The sequence below is a fragment of the Denticeps clupeoides genome, chromosome 7 (assembly GCF_900700375.1).
Source record: "Denticeps clupeoides chromosome 7, fDenClu1.1, whole genome shotgun sequence".
NCBI classification, from domain to species: Eukaryota; Metazoa; Chordata; class Actinopteri; order Clupeiformes; family Denticipitidae; genus Denticeps; species Denticeps clupeoides.
In genome coordinates this window covers 4353349-4376811 of record NC_041713.1, presented here as the reverse complement: position 1 = coordinate 4376811, position 23463 = coordinate 4353349, and the positions used below count along the sequence as shown (strand labels likewise).

The window sequence follows — 23463 nt, the reverse complement described above, 5'->3', positions numbered from 1 at the left end:
AGACCCACTTCCCTCTTTTCCGTGATAATGGAGAGGAGAAAAAAACCCGTTTAAAGCATCGCAGAGTGCAACCAAAATGAACCAGAGGTCCACTGTCTCATCTTCACAGCACAAGAATACAAAATAAAGGTACAATGCTGTCACAGAAAAATAGCATCCCCTGAAATATGATTTCAGGATTGTTCAAGAAAAGGATTAAGATTCAAAGTCAAATGAACATTCAAATAATGATTCAGGCTTGGGGTTCAGGAGTAACGATCCTGGTCTACCAAAATGATTCAAAGGGAGGACAAAATAACAAAAAAACTTTTCACTTTAATTGTTCACGAATGGTGTGAGGAACTCATCAACAAGGCTGAGGTGTTGACTTGGCCTCCAGATTCTCCACATCTCAATCCAACTAAGCATCCATGCAGGCCCCACAGCAGATATGTTCAGAGGTCTAGTGGAGTCCATGCCTCAAAGAGCCAGGGTTGTTTTGTGTAGTATTAGGAGGGCGGGGTCACAATGTTATGTATGTTATATTTTATAAATATTGTATATTGAAGAGTGCTGATCCAAGATCAGTCACTTTAAACGCCTAAACTCCTTCATTGTAAGAGCGTGGAGTACCTGGGGGTTGGAGGTGTTGGAGATGGTGTCGGACAGGGGCGGCTCGTTGCTATAGCTGTCGTCCAGCACGTTGGACAGGCTGGAGCTCTTGCGTGGGCGGGGTCCCGGAAAGGGGCGACTGTGCTCCAGAGGGGACGGGGTGTCTGGCTGACTGCCGGACAGCGTGTTGGGGGCCATGCCCGTGCCGGGTCCACCTATATTCCCCATGCCAGTTCCAGGTGAGCCCAGCTCCAGCTCAAATGGTGAGGTGCCAAACGGGGACAGCGGGTGGTAAAGGGTCTCGTCCTCCAGACGCGCGGACGGGATGTCCACTGTGTTGGACAGTGAGGACGAGTGGCTGCTGTGTTCTGCTGAGTCAAAGGATGCAAAGTTCATGGATTTGCTGTAATCCTTTAGCGGCCTGGGGGGTGGCGAAATGGACGAGAACTCTGAGAAGCCTTCTGAGATGTCGCGCCGGGCCTCTTCTTCCTCCTCATCCTCATACTGCTCCTCAGCATTGTGGTAGGGGATGAAGACCTCAGGAGCTCGGTCCTCTGTTATGTTCTCATCTCTTCGGAGCAGAGGTGGCCGCGGGATGGTGGAAGGGTCAAGGGAGGATGGACTGGAGCCTGATTGGCTGGCTGCTTGAGACGCGTATGACTCCTTCACGTACAGCTTGGTCAGGACGTCCTGCCAGCCAGCCTGGCGAGCCAACTGCCGAACATACTCCTCGCTGGAGTAGATCAGGTGGAAGAGCTGGAGGAGAAAAGGAAGACAAAAATAAAAGATGATAATGTCCCACTATATGTAGGTCTAGGGTCTAGGGTTAAAGAGACACCAAAAACATTTTGGACCATTACATTTTTTTTTGCAGAGACTTGTGTATAGTATGCATTACAGAAAACATCTTTATGTCAGTGTGGTATGGAGTAAATAATGGAAAATAACTGCTAACCTTGCGGCAGACGTCCAGACGTACAGTCAGATCAGCACAGTGCGACAGGTATGCCACCGACAGAAGATCTCTGAAGTTAGGACTGTGGTCTGCAAATGTCATTATTGTTGTTTTTATATTTATTGTTTACATATATACATGTGTGTATATATATATATATATATATACACACACACACACACACACACACACACCATAAAAGAGAAGCAGTTTCACAAATATGGGGAATCCCACACACACTTTACCTGTGGCTAGAACCTGCTCATAGAGGCAGCGGATGGTGTTCATGGTGACAGGAGTGTCTCCTAGAAAACAGACGAGGCCCAGGTACCCAGAGTCTCTGAGTTTAACGCGCTGCTTGAGGCGCTCTGGAGCGCGTTCGCTTTTCAACACCTTGTACAGCACCTGGAGAGGCGCAGGAACACAAATATTCTTTATAGACTCTTTTCACACATTTCCATAAAGTTATTCTGTAATGTGCTACATTGTGCAAGCAATGTAAATTAGGTTTTTTTGTCACATACATGATGTACACGTGGAACATGCAGTGAAATACAATGTAACACAGATGTACAGTAACCTCACACTTCTGGATTGTTTGCAGCATCTTCATCCACTCTCATTCATATCGCATCCAAGTACATCGCAGTCATGCATGTGGCTTTTGGTGCCACAACGAACTAAATGTGACGGACGTGTAACAGTCAAAAATACGCGACAAGGAAAGTCCCAACCAATTTAGCCCAAAACTATGGGACTTCCCATCTAATCCACTACAGTCAACTACTGGCATATCAGCGTTAACATGAAATGAATACTGTCATCTTCAGTTGACTGCACAATGCAGTTTCAATTTGTTATATGGCAACTGGTGCATTCTATTATAAAAAATAAGGTATATAATGATATGTATAATATGTAAATGTTTCTGTATTCTGAAAACGTGTCACCATAACATGCATTCTGTTACGTCCCAACTTTCCCAGGCATGAATGGTAACTAGAAGCATTTCTCCAAAAAGAAGATGTATGTTTTTTGAAACCTGGAAGTGTATAGCATTTAATAAGAAGTTTGTAAGATAAAAAACATGGACTGGCCAGCGTTGCTGGGCATATGGTGTTGGTCTTTCATGCACATTCCACTCTCCTGACTGCCAACACAAAACTCCCACTTCTGCTCATAACTCTTCAGCAGATAAGCCTGCATTTAGCCTGTGTGCTGCCAAAACACACATCCAGCAAAAGATAACCCAAAAACGATACGAGTAGTGCTGAATAAATATGTGGCTGGTGATGATGGTGGCATTGATGTGATGAAGGGCATGCCCTGACCCTGAACACTCTCTCCCGAGCCTCGTCTCCGAAGCTGGGCTTCAGCAGCAGGCAGTAGAGCTGTTCCACCCCCCAGTCCAACAGCACAGTGAGGACCTGCTCAAGCTGGGGTCCTCTCAGGACACTGTACAGCACATCCAGAGCATTTATAACCTACAGGATGAGAGCGAGAGAGATTTTTCATGCATCAATCACCACCAACTCTTAGTTATCATCTACATAGCAAACGCTAATTAGTATTTGATGTCATTTAATGAAACTCCACTAGATGGAGCTGCCTCATTTTGATGCAAAAATGTGACTTCTGATATGTGCATGTGCACAGTTCCTTACTTTTCAGGATACTAGGCATCTTGCATGTAATGCATTTCATCAGATTTCTATTGTTATTTTATTTTTTAATTGATGAAGCATGTCAAAAGAAGTGCAAAACTTTTATTTGCTGTTATTGTGATGTTTTATGTGATTTTAAGATACCAAAGTGTCCTGAAAAAAATCTATTTCAAATTATGTCCAAGAATTATGGTATTGTAGTACAGTACAGTTTGCATGCTTTGATTGTGGTAAGTGAGGTGATCTAATTAACTGAGCATTGTAGGCCTTCAGATTTTATATGGTCTCCAAAATCGTTGTAGACGATATCAAGAAAATGGAAGACAAACAAGGAAACACACGTGTCTTACTCCAATTTTGGAAAATATTCTAAGCATAAAAAACATGACAATCAATAACTGTTAAACTGATATTATATGATTTTTCACCCACTGCAGTTGTTTAAACTCTCTCACTGCTGTTAGTATTACTGTTATTGTCTTGTTCCTACAGTGATTGTTGGCAAGTTGGAGGACAAGGGGACAGATGCTGTACCTGTTCTTCATCAGAGCTAACAGTAGTGTATGCCAGGACGCTATGCAGCTCATCTGGGTTTGGCGTTTTCACCAGGAAGTCCTTCAGCAGCGAGAAGAGAGAGATCTGCACCGTCTGTTTTTCGTCATCCTTCTCCACACTAACAACACACACACAGACACACAAGTTGAGGGGAAGAGCGATGAGCTTCCATAAGGAAAAGGACTAGGGATCCCTGTAACTATTGATTCTATGTCGCTCTGGATAAATATAAATATAAATGGTAGTAGCCTGGCAGGTAACACACTCGCCTATGAACCAGAAGACCCAGGTTCAAACCCCACTTACTACCATTGTGTCCCTGAGCAAGACACTTAACCCTAAGTTGCTCCAGGGGGAACTGTCCCTGTAACTACTGATTTTAAGTCGCTATTGATAAGGGCATCTGATAAATGCTGTAAATGTAAATAAATGTAAAATGTCTAACATTCATCATTTCCATTTCAAAGCCTATATAAATATTTAAAACAAGCTTGCTACTGGAACTAAAAAACACATTGCTATTAGTCAAACACAGTGGATTTTCTGATTTAAATGGATTTAAGAATATGTTGAAACAAGAATGTCAATGCACAACACATGAGCTGATTGCATCAGTGTGCACACCCCTGATGAAGAGATTGAAATGCTTTTAGGTCTGCAGTAATCGTATTGCAAAAGAAAGACCGGTCACTACGGTAAATGAATCCTTGAGGTTTTGGGACATGGTCAAATTTTATACGGGAATATTTTTGTGGGGTAATTTAAAAAGGGTAGCATTTTCAACATGGGTAACAAGAAAGCTGTTTCCCATGGAGTGAAAATGAGTTTGAATATTTGCAACAAATCAATAAACTGTATTTAATGGGTAATAATGTCTCTATTATTTCTAAAGGTTTATTTTATGTCATATCCTTGTCGGGTTATTAAAACGATCCCATAAAACAAACACTTGCTGCAGCACAAGTCAATATCCAGACAAGAGAAGATGAATGGCTGCTGTTCCATATGTTGCAGCATTTGTCTGGGACTTACTCAAATAGAATTCCCACTGTCATCAAAAGCTTTTAAAAATTAAATGAAATTGGTCAAAAACCAAAAAATACAATTAAACGCATTCCCAGTAATAAAAGTATAATCATTAAGCTGTCAATCAAAGGCAATTTCTTTCTGGATCATATCATTTTTTTGATTCTGATTCGATCGATTAAACCAGTGTAACTAACTAACTGAATATTTTGCAAAGAAATTATTAAGATTATTTGCGATTTATTCTTTAGAATTAAGTTTACTACAATGTCAAAAACAGTTACCAAGAGGCTGTAACGTTAACACATACGTGCTGATGGCTTTAACAGACACACTTCCCATTCACTGTGAATGTGGTGACATCATGCAACGCCCAAATTAATTGTGAGATTGACACTTGAACCATAGATTTGATTGCTTTTGGTTAAAAAGTAAAAAAATCACACTTCTTAAGTGGAATATGTCCTGAAACTGAACATGTTCAGCAACCAGTCAGGTTTATTGCGGGTTAAGCGACTGGTTTGGCAAGGATTAGTTAATCAGCAGCTCATGTTGAAAACATGGAAAATATGAATATGGAAAGCTGCTGTGCAAACACTAATGCGGCTGTCTTGAATAGCTGAATGTCCGGCACCTACGCATGTGCTCTCCACGTGAAGACGTTATGAAGACCATGCACGGATCTGAGCTGGCGAAGCCCTGGAGAACGCTCACCTGTAGTGGGTGCGTATGGAATCGAGGACGTACTGCACTCCGTATTTCCTGCGTGTGCGTGGCTTATTCTCCTTCAGGACTGAGGAAAGGTACTGCACATGGCCTACAGGTGGAAGGATTCACATGCTCACATTTACACATATGCACACTCGCAACATCAGACAACTGAAGGAACTACTTTAATAAGAGCAAAAAAATGAAAATCTTCAAATATCAATAGACTAATTTAGCTGGTGACCTTATTTGTTTTTATTTAATGGAACTCTGTCGTTTTTCATAAAAAGTAGAGTGAATTTAAGTATTCTGAAGAGCAGCGTAGTTTGTCTGAAACAAAACAGAATTTAAATAAGGAAGTTTAAGAAACAAACAGATTAAAATTCAGAGCCATTCTGCTGACTCAACGGTCAGGCCAACGTTCTTCCTTCGTCTTCACAACTCCAGTCTTCAGCTCTTTTCTTTACTGAACTATAGGGACACAGGTGTGCAGAGCGTTTAAAAAAAGGCCCTTTCTGTTCAGGCTGTCGGCACTGGACAGTCGGCCTGTGCGCCGCATACGAAATGCCGACGTTAACGCAAAGACGTACCCAGACAGACAGCAAAGTGTCCCCGGCTCCAGATGCGGAAATCGAACAGCAGGTGCTGGTAAAACTGGAAGAGGAGGGGGACATTGCCCTCGGTGGACACCTGGTCCAGGAGGAACTGACAGGCCATGAGCACGTTCATGTCGATCATACTGCTGGGCACCTGGAGGAAGCACAGAGAGGGTCCTGTAGGTCACGATCACTATTATAATCTCTGATGTTAACCTAATGTTGTTTATTTATTGTAAATTTGAGCGGTTTTGCAAGTTTTGCCACCATTAAATTCATCCTCATGATTTAATGTTAAGGTGTGTAGAACCGGGGTGCTCACTATTATCCAGAGAGGGGAAGTGTGTCTGCCAGGATCCTCACATCTGACTGTGTGGGTGTGTCTATACGAGTGTGCACTGTTTTGCATTGTGCTGGAGTTAAATATGACTGTGTGTGAGCTGTGAGTTGACGGGAAGCCTATGATTCACTGTGAGTGTGTGATCTTGTGCAAGATAAGGGGCGTGTGCTGAAAAGGTCGGCAAAGTAGGACAAAGTAAATGTGTGTGAACGTGATGCTGGCTCACTGAAATTGGCTTCCAGACTCAGTATTAGTGAACATGTGTGCGTAAGACTGGGGCATTGTTAGCATAGCATTTACTCAGGATACTCATCCTTGTATAGGATTACAGAGGAAGGTGTGGTGAGACACCGAGACGGCCTAAGCATCTAAACCTGTATGATTCATGGCAGGGATTATGCCATGGCAGGGATTATACCGTCAGCCTGGAAATAGGCTGACGGTATTGAAGCGCCTCAAGTTGCTTCAGTAGGTTCGGACCCCTACCTTGCAGAGCATGGCTCCAATGATGGCCGGGCCATGGCAGTGCAGCAGGCTCTCCTGATTGGCCGTATGATCGCGGAGCATATTTTTCACCATCAACAGAAAGGCGGCCACGCTGTTTCTCTCCAATCGGCACTCTGGAGGTGGAATACACAGCAAATCCCAAAAAAATGCACAAATGGTGAAAAGAAAAGAATTGCTGCATTTCCTCTGAGCACAAAAGCACATCTGACCTTAAATTCTGTTCAAACAAATTACCCAGCATCTTGACACATGACTGACAGGCAGAGCAATGGCAGTGCAGCCCAAATGCCAGTTTCCATTTGAACAAACACAACCCACACCCAAAAGCATGGTTAAAAACAGGAAAGGAAGAACGTGCAAGTGTCAGTCAATGCACTAAAATGGCAGTAATATGCAACACTATTAAAGCACTTTGCATTTGAGAGGGATCAGCATAGTAAAATAATATATATTTGCTGTACATTGCAGTAATAATTGCAGTTTTGACAATTCAGAAAAAGAGCATTTTGACTTTTCCTGTCAGCCCCAACAAAAAAATTGCTATGAGGCACCCCTAGGCCATATATCAAGAAAACCTCGCACATACCCTATCTTTCCTCACGCACCTACATACAAACCTTGTGCATACCCCATATATTCCTCATGCATCTACATAAAAAAATTGTGCATACGCCATATATTCCAAACACAACTACATACAAAACTCACGCATACACCTTATATTCCGCACGCACCTACCTATAAACCTCACGCATACACCATTCATTCCTCACGCACCTACATACAAACCTCAACATACACCATATATTCCTCACGCATCTACATACAAACCTCACGCATACACCATATATTCCTCACGCATCTACATACAAACCTCACGCATACACCATATATTCCTCATGCATCTACATAAAAACCTCACGCATACACACTATTCTTCAAAAATGTCATGTGTGATGACCCAATCTCTCCCACTGTCTCATTCTACTGACCAGAGGACTTGCCGAAAGGCAGCAGCATGCCAGTGTTGCTCCTGGATGAGGTGAGTTCAGGGCCCAGCAGGTCAGAAGTCTCTTGGCCCCCGGTCTCCACCTGTTCATCCTCACACACTTGCTCGAGCATGGGCAACAAGGCTCCCATGCCACCAACCGAGGTCAGCACGTCCTAAAGGAGGAAATACTTTCTTTCAGCTCATTATGACATATCTATATACAGTAGATTGTTCAGAAAAATCACATGCATTTATATAGTTTAGTATATTTTTTACGCCACACAATAGATGACAGTTATCTTGCCCCAATGATCAGCTGGCCACTATGCAAGTCCACCTTTTTGAGAAACTGGGAATTGTGTATTCATGCTATTTTGAGAACATATACTTTTACGTCAGAACAAAAAAAAAAAAAGCAAACAAATGTGCCACGACACACACCTTGATGTTCCAGTTGACCACTCTGTGCCCGGTAAGTCTGCCATCATAGTGGCGGTTTGGAGACAAGTCCTGGCAAATTTGGTTCTTAAATGCCTAAAGAAATACAGTCCAACTGTTAGATGTCAGGCTGGGTGAGTTAAGTCACTGACTAGGTCAGGATTCCAATTCAGTTAAAACAGATGTCCATGTTAAATCTTTTCCTTCAAGTCTGCAGCTGACAGCGCCACCAGTACCTGTGGAGTGTAGTATAGCAGGAGTTTGCTGTTTAGGTCTGACAGGTCACCATCTGACTTGAAAAGACAAACACTGTTGGGGCCTGCAAGACAGGAAAGCTTCATTTAATTTTTTTTAACGCCAGCCCTTTTTGTGTGCTCAAAAGAAAAACAGACAAATTAAGCAAAATTTCCCAACTCGTGTAAAAACCGCAATGTCTGCGTGATCTGCAGTGTGTGAAATGCTCATGTCAGCATGTCTGCAGTTTTCTATTCTATGGCCTTCTGACAGCCCACCATATTCAGTGGGGCATCCTCTGTACAGAATCTGAATACTGTTGTACCTCTTTCGTTTATTTTCATAGGAAACCAACAGGTGAAGTTCAGTTTAAAGACTTTATTGTCATTGCACAATCCTACTTAGTACAACGATATTGTGGTCCTGCCCACCATCCCTCAGTGCCATAATCGAGAAAAGAAAAGAAAATTAAAAGATTTTGGGTGGTAGTAGCCTAGTGGGTAACACACTCTTCTTTGAAGCAGAAGACCCAGGTTCAAATCCCACTTACTACCATTGTGTCCCTGAGCAGGACACTTAACCCTAAGTTGCTCCAGGGGGGGACTGTCCCTGTAACTACTGATTGTAAGTCGCTCTCGATAAGGGCGTCTGATAAATGCAGTAAATATAAAAGATATAAACAACAATAAAATACACATAATGCAAAAGAAATATGGTAATATTAGAAGTTGTGCATGTTAAAGTGCCTCACCGGCGTTGTGCAGGGCCCGGGTCTGTGTCGGCTGCAGAGCCTCGTAGCAAATGAATGCAGTGCCCAGCAGGCCATCCAGCGACGTTGGAGAGCCCCATTCGGTGTCCTGCAGACCTGCAGGGATGGTGTGCACCGGGGCATCCCGGGCTCCACCTACACCCCAACGGCTGGCTGCAAAGGTTGCTGGGAATGACTGGGATCGGGTGAGTGGGGCAGCATGGATGGGGAAGGCCAGATCACTGTTGGGTGTAGAGAGAGATGGAGGAGGGAAGGTCGGGGATGTGGTCGTGGTTGTCCGGTGGCCAGCTGATCCGATGCAGCAGGAAGTAAAAGGCTAGAGGGACGGAAAAAAAAGATCTTTTGGAAAATAAAATTTAAATCAGACATAGAAATCTATACATATCTATGCAATGTGTTTGGATTCCGTTGATGAACACACTTCAGTCATTCAGACCATTCTGGCCTTTTCTACAGGCTCTATTAATAAAACAGTTACATGAATATATGAACAGCCTTGACTTTTTACTCTTCAGGAGCTCGCTCTCACCTCACTGAGGGACGGGAACCGTAACTGGGCTGTCTTGCACTGTTCTCCATCCACGTAGACGGTCAACATGTTCTGGCCGAATGGACGCCGGCCGGGAACGTGCACAATGTCCACCGAGTGCTGTGAGCCAGACAACAAAGGCCAGTTATGTTATGTTTCTTCGCTGCTGCTACTGGAGGGCTTATGCTTCATAAAAAGCAGTTTTTTTAACGTGACTGAGAATTAAGACAAAAGTCTTAAATTACCATCACAGTGATGTAACACAACGTGAGTTGCAAATCTGTACAACGCAGGGATGATTGGTAGCAACGTTTAATCCTGAATGCTGACATCAGTTAAAAACTAAAAGTGAATATTTTACACAAACAGGAAGGAGTTGCTCTGGGATTTTTACAAGAGCCTTATGCAACAGGCCCTAACAGGCCCTTTCAAAAGCAATGCCAGCAAAGCAATTAGTGAAACTTTTATTTTAATGAATTTAAAAAATGAACACTAAACATAATAATATTTTCTCCATTATTCGTCCAATTACATAATATATATTTGCAATGTAGGCATCCTATTTTACCTAATATACACGTTAATAATGTTTACCATCGGTTAAATGTATTGTACAGAATGCAAACGGGTTTATCATATGTACCCAGGCTGAGTCGATCAGAGGGCGTTCTGGCAGTGAAACCGCCATGTAGTCTTTCTTGGTGCAGACGGCAACCACCAGCACACCTTCCATGGTGAAAAATGCTTCAAATCCTGTTCCACTTGCTGTAAAGAAACTAAGCAAAGGGAAAAAAAGCCATTTGGACACGTTTTCTACTCTATAGTGTATGTGTGCTAGTTCCGGTTTTCATTCCAGAATTCATTACAAGAGGTTTACCTGTACAGCTGTTTTCTCCGTGGTCCCTTGCCCACCCGTGCAGAGGGTCCAAAGGGCCCAGAAGCCAGAGTTAAGCCCTCGGACGGCTGCAGCGGGGGAAAGTCCACATTCAGGCACAGCCAGGCATGAAAAGCGAAGCCGCTACCCGGCCATCGCTGGATGCTGGGCACCATAATGCCTGCCATGGGCGGGGTGAGATCAAAGTACTGCAGAGCTCGGGCGCGGCCATCCTGCATGGCCATGCCAGAGAGCACCCTCACCACCCGGGTGCAGTATGGGTGTGGCTTGGCCCCGGGCTCCGTCCGCAGCAGTCTCATCAGGCTCTTGAGCTGACCGGGCCGCAGGGAGAGAGAGCCCAGGTCCTGCAGGAGCCCCAGAAGGGCGTCGGCACACTGGCGGTCCAGCCTCTCAGGCCGGGACAGAACCTCCAGGAGCGTGTCCACCAGCCCTGCCTCCACGGCCACCGTGCGGCAGGCCAGGGAGCCGCCGCAGACGGCCGCCAGCCACTGGGACACCAGCAGCTGCAGCTCGCGTTGGCCCAGATCGGGCAGCCACTGTAGCAGGAGTAGGAGCGGCTGGTCATTGCTGATGCCCAGGTGGACCGCCTGAGAGTGTTCCCCTTCAACCGCCTGAACCGAGAAGGCAAGGCAAAGATATGAGAGACATCTCCTGAAACTGAAACAACTCAGGCAATTCAGTTTCGATCCCTGCATAGAGATGTCACACACTGATTTACACCACAGTTCAAAAACTGGGCGTGGTTTCAATGTTATGCTAGATCTGTTTCTATTTTAAGTGGTAATACAGGTTTAGAAGGTGATATATGCCAACAGCACACACTCAGCAATGCAGAATCATCAAATTACCTGCAAAGAAAAATCAAACCAAACCAAAATAAGCATTACAATTCTTGAAAAAAATCATAATTTCTGACGTGATTTAGATCAGTGGTTCATAACCTTTTCTCTCTGAATCCATACACGTTTATTTAAACAAATCTACAACATGTGAAACCCTTCTATCAATCACTAAGTAAATTTACACACAGTGAATCATACGGACAGGACAGGTACTATAGACTGGAAGACCACTCATTCACTGCGCAAGCTTGAGCCGAACCGACCCAAGCCCAACTAAACTAACAGAAATAGATAGTGCGAACCCGACCCGATCCGGGCTAAGATTTACAGCTCTACAGTCGAGGCCAAAAGTTTGGTGAATGACAGAAATGCTGGTTTTCACAAAAATCGCTCCTGTTTTTATTGTTGTCTATTTGCAAACACTCCAAAATGTTATGAAGAGTGATCAGATGAATTGCAAAGTCTCTCTTTGCCATGAAAATGAATTTAGTCCCCCAAAAAAAACATTTCCACTGCATTTCATGCTGTCATGCTGATTGAGTTAGAACAGCAGACTGGATGCTTTAAAATGAGGGTGATGCTTGAAGTCAATGTCCTTCCTCTTTTAACCCTGGTTACCTACAAGGCAACACGCACAGTCATTATTGCGCTGCATAAAAAAGCTTCACAGGCAAAAATATTGCTGATACTAAGATTGCATCTAAATCCACCATTTATCGGGTCATCAAAATCTTCAAGGACAAACAAAATCTTCAGAAAAACATCAAGGACAGACTGTTATACTGCAAAATATACGGGGATTGGGTTGCTGAGGAAAGGGGTAAAGTAATGTTCTCTGATAAAGCCCCTTTAGCCCAATTGACTGTTGCGATTTATTACCTCCAAGCACTGATTATGAAGGAATTGACAGAAGTTGATTGACAGCATGTCAGCATGGCACAAAACTGCAAATATTGACTATTTGCATAAAACTTGATGTAATTATCAATAAAAGCCTTTGAAACTTATAATCATACTTCAGTACACAACAGAAACAACTGACAAAAAGAGCTAAGAACACTGATGCAGCAACCTGATGCAGTAAAAACCATTATTTGTGTCATTCGAAACTTTTGGCCACGACTGTAGTCTATATAAAACACAGGATTATACAGAGTTTGTGTGTATTATTGGGCACTCTGGTGCCCCCCAGCGGGGTCGCGGACCCCAGGTTGAGAACCACTGATCTTGAAGATCATTTGTGTATTAGTAGGACTCTTCCACACCATGTTCATGAGTTCCTGTAAGAGGCGTTTGGTGGGCCGGCCTTGACTCTTCAGCACGTCAAACAGCTGCGAATAGCCAATCCGCTCCTTGAACACCTCCTGTCACAGGCAGAGCAGAGAAGGAGTAAAAAATGCGGCTCAGTCATTCAGGCAGCTCAGACTGAAGTGGTGTTAAGCAGTTTACACTGAGGCATCAGTTATGGCAGATATTGCATATGCAATATCTCTCTCTCTCTCTCTTTCTCTCTCTCTAAAACACACACACACACACACACACACACACACACACATAATAGCTGGAGGCTCCCTTCTCTATGACAGATAAGGCGATGGGAAATGCAATCTGCCAGGCACCCAAGGGCACCACTGCCTAAAAGCAAGATAAGATAAGCCTCAGCTACCTCAAACTGGGCACATTAATCAAGCCACAGAGCTCTTTTAAATATCAGCACATTAATAACATTAAAAATATATAAACGTGTCTGTAAACTTCACAAGAATGTGTTATGCATGTAGGGAGACAGGAGATATAAAAAGTTTTCAAACCCCTGTTAAAAGGCCAGGTTTTCATGATGTAAAAAATTGACCACAATAAATCATTCCAAAACTTTTCCCACATTCAATGTGACCTATAACCTGTACATTTAATCGAAATGTCAGTTTGACAGTACAAAATACAAAATGCTGGTTTCAAGTGTGCACACCCCTGTTTTCCTGACATTGACTCTAGCAGAGAGAAAAAAGAAAGACTGAAACAGAGAGGGACCCCCTTCCAGGGTAGAGTCTGCAATTGGTGTCAGTGCAGGTTTGGTAATGATTTACCAAAAAGTTGTACTGAAGTCAGATGTCTACAATGGTGAACATCTGGTCAAATGAGATACTGCCAATGACAGCGCAGGATGCAGAATAATGGGAAGGGGTGGGGTGGTAGTGGCCTATGAAGCCAGGTTCAAATCCCACTTACTACCATTGTGTTCCTGAGCAAGACACTTGTCCCTGAGTGCCTTCAGGGGGACTGTCCCTGTCACTACTGATTAAGGGTGTCTGATAAATGCCATTAAGGAAATGTACTGTAAAAGCATTCTGCCTCCGTGTACCTGTCCAGTTTTTGACCCAGTCACTTATTCTCATGCAAAGGTGTCATTACGGTGTCTCACATATCTATTCATGACTGAATGTTGTTCTGGAGACTCGACGAACACGTGGCATAAACCCCGATCAGTTGTGTATGTGCGACAGAGAGACGGAGCTGGGGTGGGTGTGTTATGAGGTGCGTTACCTTGGCAGCAGGGGAATTGCTCATAATTGCTGTGAGAACTGCGATGGCGTGCACGGTGATGCAGTCTGAGCCTTTCTCCCACACCTACGAACACACCAGCACACATTACCACTCGTAACACACACGCACACACACTCAATACAAAGGAGAGTCCAGGCACGGCACACCAGTCAGAAAACCCTGCACCAATTCTATATAACGGAGACAATATCGATCAAGCAGTCAAGCGCCTGGTAAAATAAAAGTAAAAATGTAATCCTCGCAAATAAACACCAGCACCAATTAAAAAACCCCACACACACACACACACACACTCACACACCGCAGATTTTTCCAGGGGAAATGCACGTACACATGCAGAGGGAGGATGCAGATCCATGCAGACGAAGTTCACGCCGCATGCACCGCACCACCCCGCCCCACACCATCGCTGTCTGCAGGAAACCGCCCCAATAACGCGAGCTGCCAGTTATTTTCACGTTTTTCCAGGGGTTCAAACCGCAGGGGTGTATACGTGGAATCTGGGCTGATTTTTCCAGCGTTACAAGTGTCACATAAAGCATGGCGTCTGAAATTACTCTAGTAAAAAAGAAGCTGTGAAGAAACACCAGAAAGCCAGAGCATGAAGTTTAATTGTGGTTTTATGAGCAAAGTTTAAAATGGTCCATAGTGATGATTGACAGGTCTGGGTCATCATAGTTACATGTCCTAAATAAAGCACTCCGATTGGTTACCATGCCCCATGTACTACACCGTCTATAGCCCGGGATAGATCTTAATTTCTAGAGTGATTTGTGACTGTAGTTAGTAGATTGATTTGCCACTCACACCCCTTCGGTTCGTTCCCTTCAATATGTTACATATATCTGAATTGTTCTCGTATACTTTTGCCTGAGATTGAGACGCTCTTTAAAGGAGAAGCGGCATGCTTGTGTTGACGTGTTTGTACCATGAACAAAATAGCACTTCCTGTCTGAATCTAGGGCTGCGTTTCCTGCTGACAGACCTCAGCGTGACATCAAACGGAGAGCGGCCGGGGAGGGGGGGTTAGGGGGGAGGAAGGGCTTGAGGAATGGGGGAGTACCTTGTCCACTTCAACCTCGGTAAGTAAACGTGTGGTGAGGTCACACTCACGTTCACGTTCCGACCTACATCTGCCGCTCTGATAGAGCTGCACATGCACACACACACACACACACACAGAAAAAAACATCAGAAAGCAATAATATGTAGAGAGGTAAGCCAGACAGACACAAACACACCACAACCACTGAACCTTTCACACACACTCACACACACATTAACACAAGGCCTGTCTTTGTTAGTTGGCGTCCATGATACTTTCAGACACAGAAAACCGCTGCAGGGAGACCAGTCAGACAGACAGGACACCAGGCACAGGGAAGGCAGACAGACAGCAGTCACAGCAGTCGGTATGCATGTCTATGGCACATCGGAGGTTGGACATATAAGATCAGGCAGACCTTGCTGTTCTGTACCAGTCTGAGGATGTGCTCGAAGCAGTTGTTGTTCAAAAAGATGGCCTGAAGTGCCGCCCGGTCCGAGCACTGCAGTATCTGTGGAATGGTGTCTGTAGGGGTCAGAGAGAGAGGAGAGAGAGAGAATAAAAAAAAGGTCAACCCTTCATTCATAACACAGCACCACAATCCGGTGCCCTTCCAATGCAGAGACAAGATAGAAAATAAAAGGAGGTCTGACTCCAAAAATATTTTTAAGCCACCCCCCCAGCCCACCAGTATGGTTTCACTCCAACCCACCCGCCAACTTCACTGTTATGGTGCTACAGTTATGGTGTGAACGAAAACCTCCTGGTCACTCAATAGGTTCAACACAAGCTCGACTGAACCACTTCAAGATTCAAAATTATAATCTGATTCACTTTATATTCAAAGGCCAGTGGTGGCCTAGCGGTTAAGGAAGCAGCCAACTAGAAACAGAAAATCTGCTTTTGGTTACTACGGTAACTACTCTAATCATATGGAAACTAAATTTGTTTTTGCAGTTGCCTTATATACGATTCCAAGACATGACCATGCAGATAGGCTTGACCTGCTAAACAAGCTTCTACCGTAGGTTGAAAAAAAAAAACACACCCCACTTGACCTTGACCTTTGACACCCAAAGGTACACCAGGTCACAGTGAGGCTGTTCTAAAGCTGAATAAATTCACTGGAGACATTCTTCAGATCACAGTGACCAGATGACATTAGGAACACCGTTTCTAGGATCTGGTGTACGGGCCCTTACTGAGCATGTGGGTCTGCAGCGTCACCAGGCCATCCTCACAGTTGCACGCGTCGTCCTGTGCACTGGGTGGGGGTCGGCTCCAGTTCAGCAGTTGGAAGTAGCCGTCCAGGACGTGTCGGACGTCCAGCTGCCGCTCCGAGGGGCTGCTGCAGTGCAGGAGATGCACCATGGCTGTCAGGCACTGCAGGGACAGCTGGAGGATGCGAGGGTCTTTGCTTGAGAGTGCGGGGGGTGGAGCACGGAGGCACCACGCCCGCAGGACAGAGAAGATGTCGTCCACAGCATTAGGAGTAATAAAGACCAGACCATTTTTCTGAAAAAGGACAACGGTGCAAGAAACATCAGTGCAATAAACACGCAATCAATTAATTACTACATCAACACACAGAAGCTTTTTAAATGTTCACAAACTTTATTTTGATATCTCATAGCTCCATGACTAACCATGACACATAAAAGACTGCATTAAAATAATAAAAAGTCTACTATGACTAGAATCTCACAGACACGACACGACAATCTTATTTAAGGTGTAATGTTCTAGGCCTGTCTCTCAAGAACTGCATCAGCCTCTGGACCTATTTTCCCCGGTGCAACGTAGGACATAGTCCATGGGGGATGTTTCCTAAGGTCACTGCAGTTATGTCTTCAGCGCTTACAAAGGCGCTAGCGGTTAAGAAAGCGGCCCCGTAATCAGAAGGTTGCCGGTTCTAATCCCGAACCGCCAAGGTGCCACTGAGCAAAGTACCGTCCCTGTCATGGCTGCCCACTGCTCACCAAGGGTTATGGGTTAAATGCAGAGGACACATTTCACTGTGTGCAAAGTGTGCTGTGCTGAGGTGGATCACAATGACAATCACTTTCACTAACTGAAGCTAACCGACTTTAAAGTTTGAAATGGGTGGATCCCGTAGGCTCACACAACGTACTTCCTCATTCTGGACGATTTAAACCCCTCTCTTTCTCCACCATTTTGCTTCAGTTTCTGCACTTTTCACAGGGAATATCAGGAGGGATCACAAATGTGACCACGCCCACTACCAAGACAAATATCAAAGTGAAAGTGAATTGATTGTCATTGTGAAGCACAGCACGTGGTCACACAATGAAATGAGTCCTCTGCTTTTAACCCTTAGCGAGCAGTGGGCAGCCATGACAGGAGCCCGGGGAGCAGTGTGTGGGGACGGTGCTTTGCTCAGTGGCACCTTGGTGGCACCTTGGCAGCTCAGGATTCGAACCTCCTTACCAGCTAGGCCACCACTGAATTTAGTTCATAACCTCAAATTTAGCTTTCTGATGGGTGAACTTGTGAATGTGACATAAGTGAACAGGACCTGTGTGACATATGTTAACAGGACCAGTTAACATATTTAGCAAGTTAATATTGAGAGACGCACAAGAGACCTGTATAATTCAGTTATTATGGGAAGCTTGTTGTGTATTAGCTGACACGTCAACTGTCAACATTTTCAAAGCTTTGATCTGGCCATCATTTTCCATCATTCTTAACATGAACTGAGTTTCTGGGGTTATAAGTGGAATTGGTAGGCGAATGAGTGAAAATGGCAGAAAGTCAGCTGATTCACGGAAAGCAGCAATGACATTTCACAAAGCTTTTGTGTCACCACGGTTTCAAAGTTCAGTTTTTCTGTTACCATTTCTGTTACAACCTGTCGTCATTAAACAAGCGACATTTTCTGGGTTTGCAGCATAACACCCAGTCAGCCCACTCAAGCATGTTCAAACTATTCAAATAGCAAAAGAAGACCTTGCCTTGGCTCCACTGATGACAGCTCCTTGCAGATGGACCAGCCACACCAGCAGAGGCTCGGGGATGTGTTCGCTGTCCTGCAGTGCATCTGCAGATGACGAGAGATGACAGCATACAAACACCAAGGGTTGAGGCTAGATGTTCAACTGTAGTAGCCCAGCCACAAACAAATACAACCAACATTCAAAAACATGGAGTTTTTCATTTTCCAACGTTCCAATGTCCAATGTTTTTCCAAAGATTCCAGTTATGGTTCCAGTTAATGCTTTTGCAGATGCTGTGCCAATGTAGAACAATCAGGAGAACAGCAGTCATGAAGGAATGAAGAACCTGCCATTGCAACTTCCAGGTCAAAGCCTGTTGAGGGAATTGTGGATCATGCAAAGAGCTGCTTGGTCAAGTTGAGGTCCAACTATGTGTGTTTGTCCAATTCTTTAAAAGTCAATGAAAGGTGCTTCCCACCACTCATTTCAACTGGTCCTAAGATAATACCCACATCTTCTCTTGCTTTATTAGCTTGCATTGAGTCTTTATTTGACCATTTCATTTTGGACAAATAGGCTCCATGCACATTGTGACAAAAGAAGTTAATTTTGAATGAACAGCCCACACCACAAAAGCTTTTTTTCTGTTTGCTTTGTCTATGACTTCCTCTTTGGTCACATGTTTGAGGTGCTGCGCGATATCAGATGGAAAATTCCCCTACTGATATCACGCAGGGATGTGGCACGGTGTGAGGGGGCAGGACGTTTGTGACTCGACAGCCAATCAGAGTCAGAGCATGAGAAAAGAAATCAATTCCTTCACCCATGTCAGAGAGAAGCTTATGCAATAACTGTCTTCCATACATCACCACTATTAAACGAAAACAGTGGGACGAGCCTTTTAATCTGGAAAACAAACCAAAGTTCTTAAGGAGGGGTGCGCCACCTCTATCTACGTATTAAACATAATAATTAACCAAAACCCACACTGGTGCATATCTAACCTTTCAGGCAGAACTCAACAACCAGCAGAAATGCAGCAACACAGAGAAACCACCACCAGTGCAAACAGAGCGATGTAACGATTGCTCTTGACAATAATGTGAAACCAAATTGCAGCACTGAAGAAGAGAGTCTGGACATGCTAATTAATAACTTGGTTAAATGAAACAAGCCCAAACTCGATCTAAGCCATGTGGGGGAAAGGTGCAAATGAGAAACCAAAGTTAGATGCCACCAAGTGCATTAGGCCTGTCACAGGTTGCCTGTAACCAGAATTGAATATCACTTAAACACACTATGGGCACAAAAAACCCTGAGAAACATCACAGTGCAGTTTTTAACAGGTCTTAATTAGACAGTGTCTGATACCAACTAATATTATACTTTTGTGTGCAACTGAATACTAGAGTGCTTAGTCAAAGGAATCACTGAGAATATCACCAGTAGGTTTCGGACCTACCAACAGAATTCTCCTTCGTGCGGCTCTTCTTAAATCCTCCAAAATCCCATACCTACCCATCATCCCAAATAAACAGCCCATTGATGTACCAGAAGACCACAAAGTTCAAACCCCACTTACTACCAGTGTGTCCCTGAACAAGACACTTGACCCTGGGGGACACTTCTCCAGGGGGACTGTCCCTGTCACTATTGACTGTCCCTCCGTATTAGGGGGTCTGATCAATGCAGTAAATGTAAATGTGGTTGATAAGTCTTGCGTGTGATTGGTTGATAAAGTCCACTGATGTCAACAGTTTGACCAGTCTGGATTTTGGCACGTGGGTTAGGTCATCTGTGTTTTACACATGTGAATATGTGTGTGTGTGTGAATATGTAAAGAAGTTTGAACCAATGCCAATTTTGGAAAGATGCATGTAAATGTGTGTGTGTGTGTGTGTGTGTGTGCATGCGTATACACACCATGGAAGAGTGCAGGGAGTTCCTCAGGAATAGACAGTGGGGTGAATTTGTACTTGCTCCTTTCCAACACGCTCACCCCATCCCTGATTCAGAACAAAAACAAAAACATGTGTGGAACACCAACGCATCTCCACCTCCACCAGCAGCCACCATGCCACCATGACTCCGGGTGGCATCAGGTTGAAATGCAAAGCAGGATGTAAAACCATGCAAAGATGTGGGGCTGAAAAAAAAGATTCCTCACCTATATGGCTTCTCAATGTTTTTTATGAAAAAGGCTTTCAAAAAGTGTTTTGTATCAGCTATAATACATACTCTCTCTCTCTCTCTCTCTCTCTCACACACACACACACACACACACACACTTACACAATAATAAAAATGTCCATGCAGTAAGACACCCCATACATGCAAGCACATGCAGACCCACTGAGCCACATCCAAACATCTAAGTTACCTACAAAACAACCTCACATCCAAGAGTGACACACCCGCATATACACACACACACACACACACACACACACACACACACACACACACACGTATACACTTACCCCGCCAGTCTTTTCCTCCATGTCTGATAAGGATCAAAGAGGTTCTCACACAGCAGCAGACCATGCTGAACCACAGATTGCAGGGACTGAGGCTCCTGCATCTGGTTCTTTAGCTGGAAAACACACACACACATACACACACAAATCAGAATATGAAAAAAAGTTCAGCATTACATGCATACAAAATAAATGACGGAATAAACACAAGAAATCTGTATATTATATTTATAATATAATAGGCGTGGGTACAAATACAGCAGCTCTGTTACAGAAAAAATGCCATAGACCCGTGGTCTGCTGCCATAATGAGGGTAATAGTAATGAGGCCAGCTCTGTTATAGGATGCCCTCTTAGACCCAGTGGAGGAGTGAGTGACCACAAGAGAATGGTGGCTAAGTAACTATTCTCAATAACTGCTGAAGACGGAAAAAAGCCCAAACACATTCTCCAGTCATTTACCACCACTGATCCACAAGCTGTACACACCCAGGTCTCTCCTTGATCCTCACTGGAACGTTTCTCTGTCTTGACTCTTGACTCATCTCTTGGATCCAATTCCTTCCAAAATGCTTTAATCTATTTCTCACGACCTCCTCCCCTTCATCACATCCATCACTAAAACGTCCAAAACATCTGGTCTTGTCCCAACAGTCTTCAAAAGGGCTAGCTTTCAAATTTTTAAGAAACCCACCTCCAATAGTCCACATATTTCTCTCTGCTACCTCCCAATCCTAGAACATACCATCTACTGAATAATCAGCTTTCTTACTACCTTCCCAGAACAACCTTCAGAACATAAATCATTCTGACCATTACAAAGACGTCTGACCATTACAAAGAAATTAGATGCTGCTTCATCAACAATTGTCATCAGTTCTAATCTTCCTGGACCTTTCACCAGCATTTGACACAGTCAACCACAAGACTCTCCTGACCATCCTTAGGATCTTTGGAATTAAAGGGTCCTGCATGGTAGTGGATAGCTTCCGATCTGGATGATAGATCAGGTGACAAGGAAGGGGACCACATCTGCTCCTCGCAAGCGTTGTACCAGTGTTCCTCAGGGCTCAGTACTTGGCCCTCTCCTGTTCTCCATTTACACCAAACCTCTTGGTGAGGTCATATCTTCACATTATACTACCACCGCTATGCAGATGACATCCAACTCTTCTTCTCTTTTCTGCCATCAGATGTACATGTGTACACCAAGATCTCTGCTTGCCTGTCTGACATATCATCCTGTATAGCAGCTGGATAAAATTCAACCCCAGAAAAACTGAACTGCTATTCATCGTTGATTCCTCCCCACAACAAGTGACCCTTTATCAGACTTTAAAATCTACCCACACTATCCTACACACACATACACAGCATCTAATGAAGTAAAAGTTAAAGAACTAAGAATAATCTATACACATCCATCCTATGTGGGTTGTTCGAAAGCATGGAGCTTAACATGTAAGCATTGTAATATCACCTAAACACATTTTACTCTTGCATTATTATCAGGTGTATTTAAATATTTTTAGGGCAGCCCAAACCTATATTTCACATTAATCATTAATTACTATATAATGTCTAAATTAATATAAGATCAAACCTCCGCAGCATTTTTTTATGACTTATCTGACACAGTTCCTCCTTTTAGTGGCCTACTGTTAATAATAGACAACATCACAGCAGCAGCCAGGCTTGGGATACAATATGGCATTTAAGAGACAAAAAGCAACTAATTTCACAAAAAAAGGACTGACACCTTATCACATGTTTGGCATTACGTGCACGTGTTCGAGCCAAAATACACTGACAAGCGTTTGAAGGACACCGCTTGCTGAAATAAAGCTCCTTCAGCTATATTAAGGAGACTCAAAAATCTGTTGAATGTTCCACCTTTTGGAATTTTGGAAGCTTGTTTAAAAAGCGAATTTGATTTAAGTGCAGTAAAAAAGGCGTGGGATATTGGTGGCTGATTAAACTCGGACGTTCGCCAGCGTTCCATGCCAGTTACTCTTTACAGGTCCGTTTTGCACCAGCTGCAAATCCGTGACTACCGATGTTGTGCATGCGGGTCAATGAACTACTCATGGGGCTGGAGACAACGTTTTTTTTTCATTAACCCATCATTAGACCTGTGTGTCTTCCCTTATGTGCCCACGGTGCATTCAGAAAGTCTAAGTCTGTGGACCAGTTATGGGTCCTTTTGGATTAACTAGGAAAGGTCTGATTATTGATGCCCTATAGTGGAATGGTGCCCCACCCACGAGGTGTTCCCAAAGCAGGAATAAGCGATTGCGTGAATGAACATGGATGGCCTGTGCACCACTAGGAACAAGGAATTTATTCGGGCAGAAAGAAACAAATGGTCTCATCCCAAAATGTAAATATGCCAGTTGGATATCTGAGAGCAGCAACACAGATCTGGAATGAATTTAGTTCATTTGTAGAACGGCCTACTGATGATATGGTGAGATGGTCGAGAGCAGACCAGAGCAGACAGCTCAGATTATCCTTCTCACAAAAACATTCGGTGAAGAGGAAGACTGCTCTACCTGCACACATGAAGATTTCCTCCTGATCACATCACGTGATATTTCACCTGCATTGTATCCTGAAAAGATTTTCTGATTCTTAGATCTTCTGGGTTGTATTTCCCATTGTTTTATTTTTGTCAGCTATATTTGACAATAATTGCAATTAAAAAAAAGCATTATTCATTGGTTATCTATGACTGGAACAACTGAAATTATGAATGTTCCAGTTTTCTATCATGCTAATA

General features: G+C 43.8%; 1 protein-coding gene across 7 annotated transcripts in view; it reads right to left on the bottom strand.

Moving 5' to 3' along the window:
- nbeal2 (neurobeachin-like 2) overlaps positions 1-23463 on the bottom strand; it is a 44827-nt gene that overhangs the window by 12948 nt on the left and 8416 nt on the right. For 5 of the 7 annotated variants that reach the window (XM_028985299.1, XM_028985303.1, XM_028985301.1 and 2 more), the window contains 23 exons: positions 20688-20800; positions 20131-20213; positions 18226-18311; positions 16453-16765; positions 15669-15775; positions 15269-15355; positions 14185-14268; positions 12906-13004; positions 10781-11409; positions 10547-10679; positions 9904-10023; positions 9357-9690; positions 8608-8690; positions 8375-8467; positions 7935-8106; positions 6922-7055; positions 6090-6249; positions 5506-5608; positions 3745-3883; positions 2878-3030; positions 1792-1951; positions 1547-1635; positions 613-1347 (listed from right to left, as the gene is read on the bottom strand). In XM_028985299.1, coding sequence (XP_028841132.1) covers positions 613-1347; positions 1547-1635; positions 1792-1951; positions 2878-3030; positions 3745-3883; positions 5506-5608; positions 6090-6249; positions 6922-7055; positions 7935-8106; positions 8375-8467; positions 8608-8690; positions 9357-9690; positions 9904-10023; positions 10547-10679; positions 10781-11409; positions 12906-13004; positions 14185-14268; positions 15269-15355; positions 15669-15775; positions 16453-16765; positions 18226-18311; positions 20131-20213; positions 20688-20800 — 4209 coding nt within the window. The remainder of the gene's footprint in view (positions 1-612; positions 1348-1546; positions 1636-1791; positions 1952-2877; positions 3031-3744; positions 3884-5505; positions 5609-6089; positions 6250-6921; positions 7056-7934; positions 8107-8374; positions 8468-8607; positions 8691-9356; positions 9691-9903; positions 10024-10546; positions 10680-10780; positions 11410-12905; positions 13005-14184; positions 14269-15268; positions 15356-15668; positions 15776-16452; positions 16766-18225; positions 18312-20130; positions 20214-20687; positions 20801-23463) is intronic. The other 2 variants (XM_028985302.1, XM_028985306.1) reach the window with 1 other exon arrangement.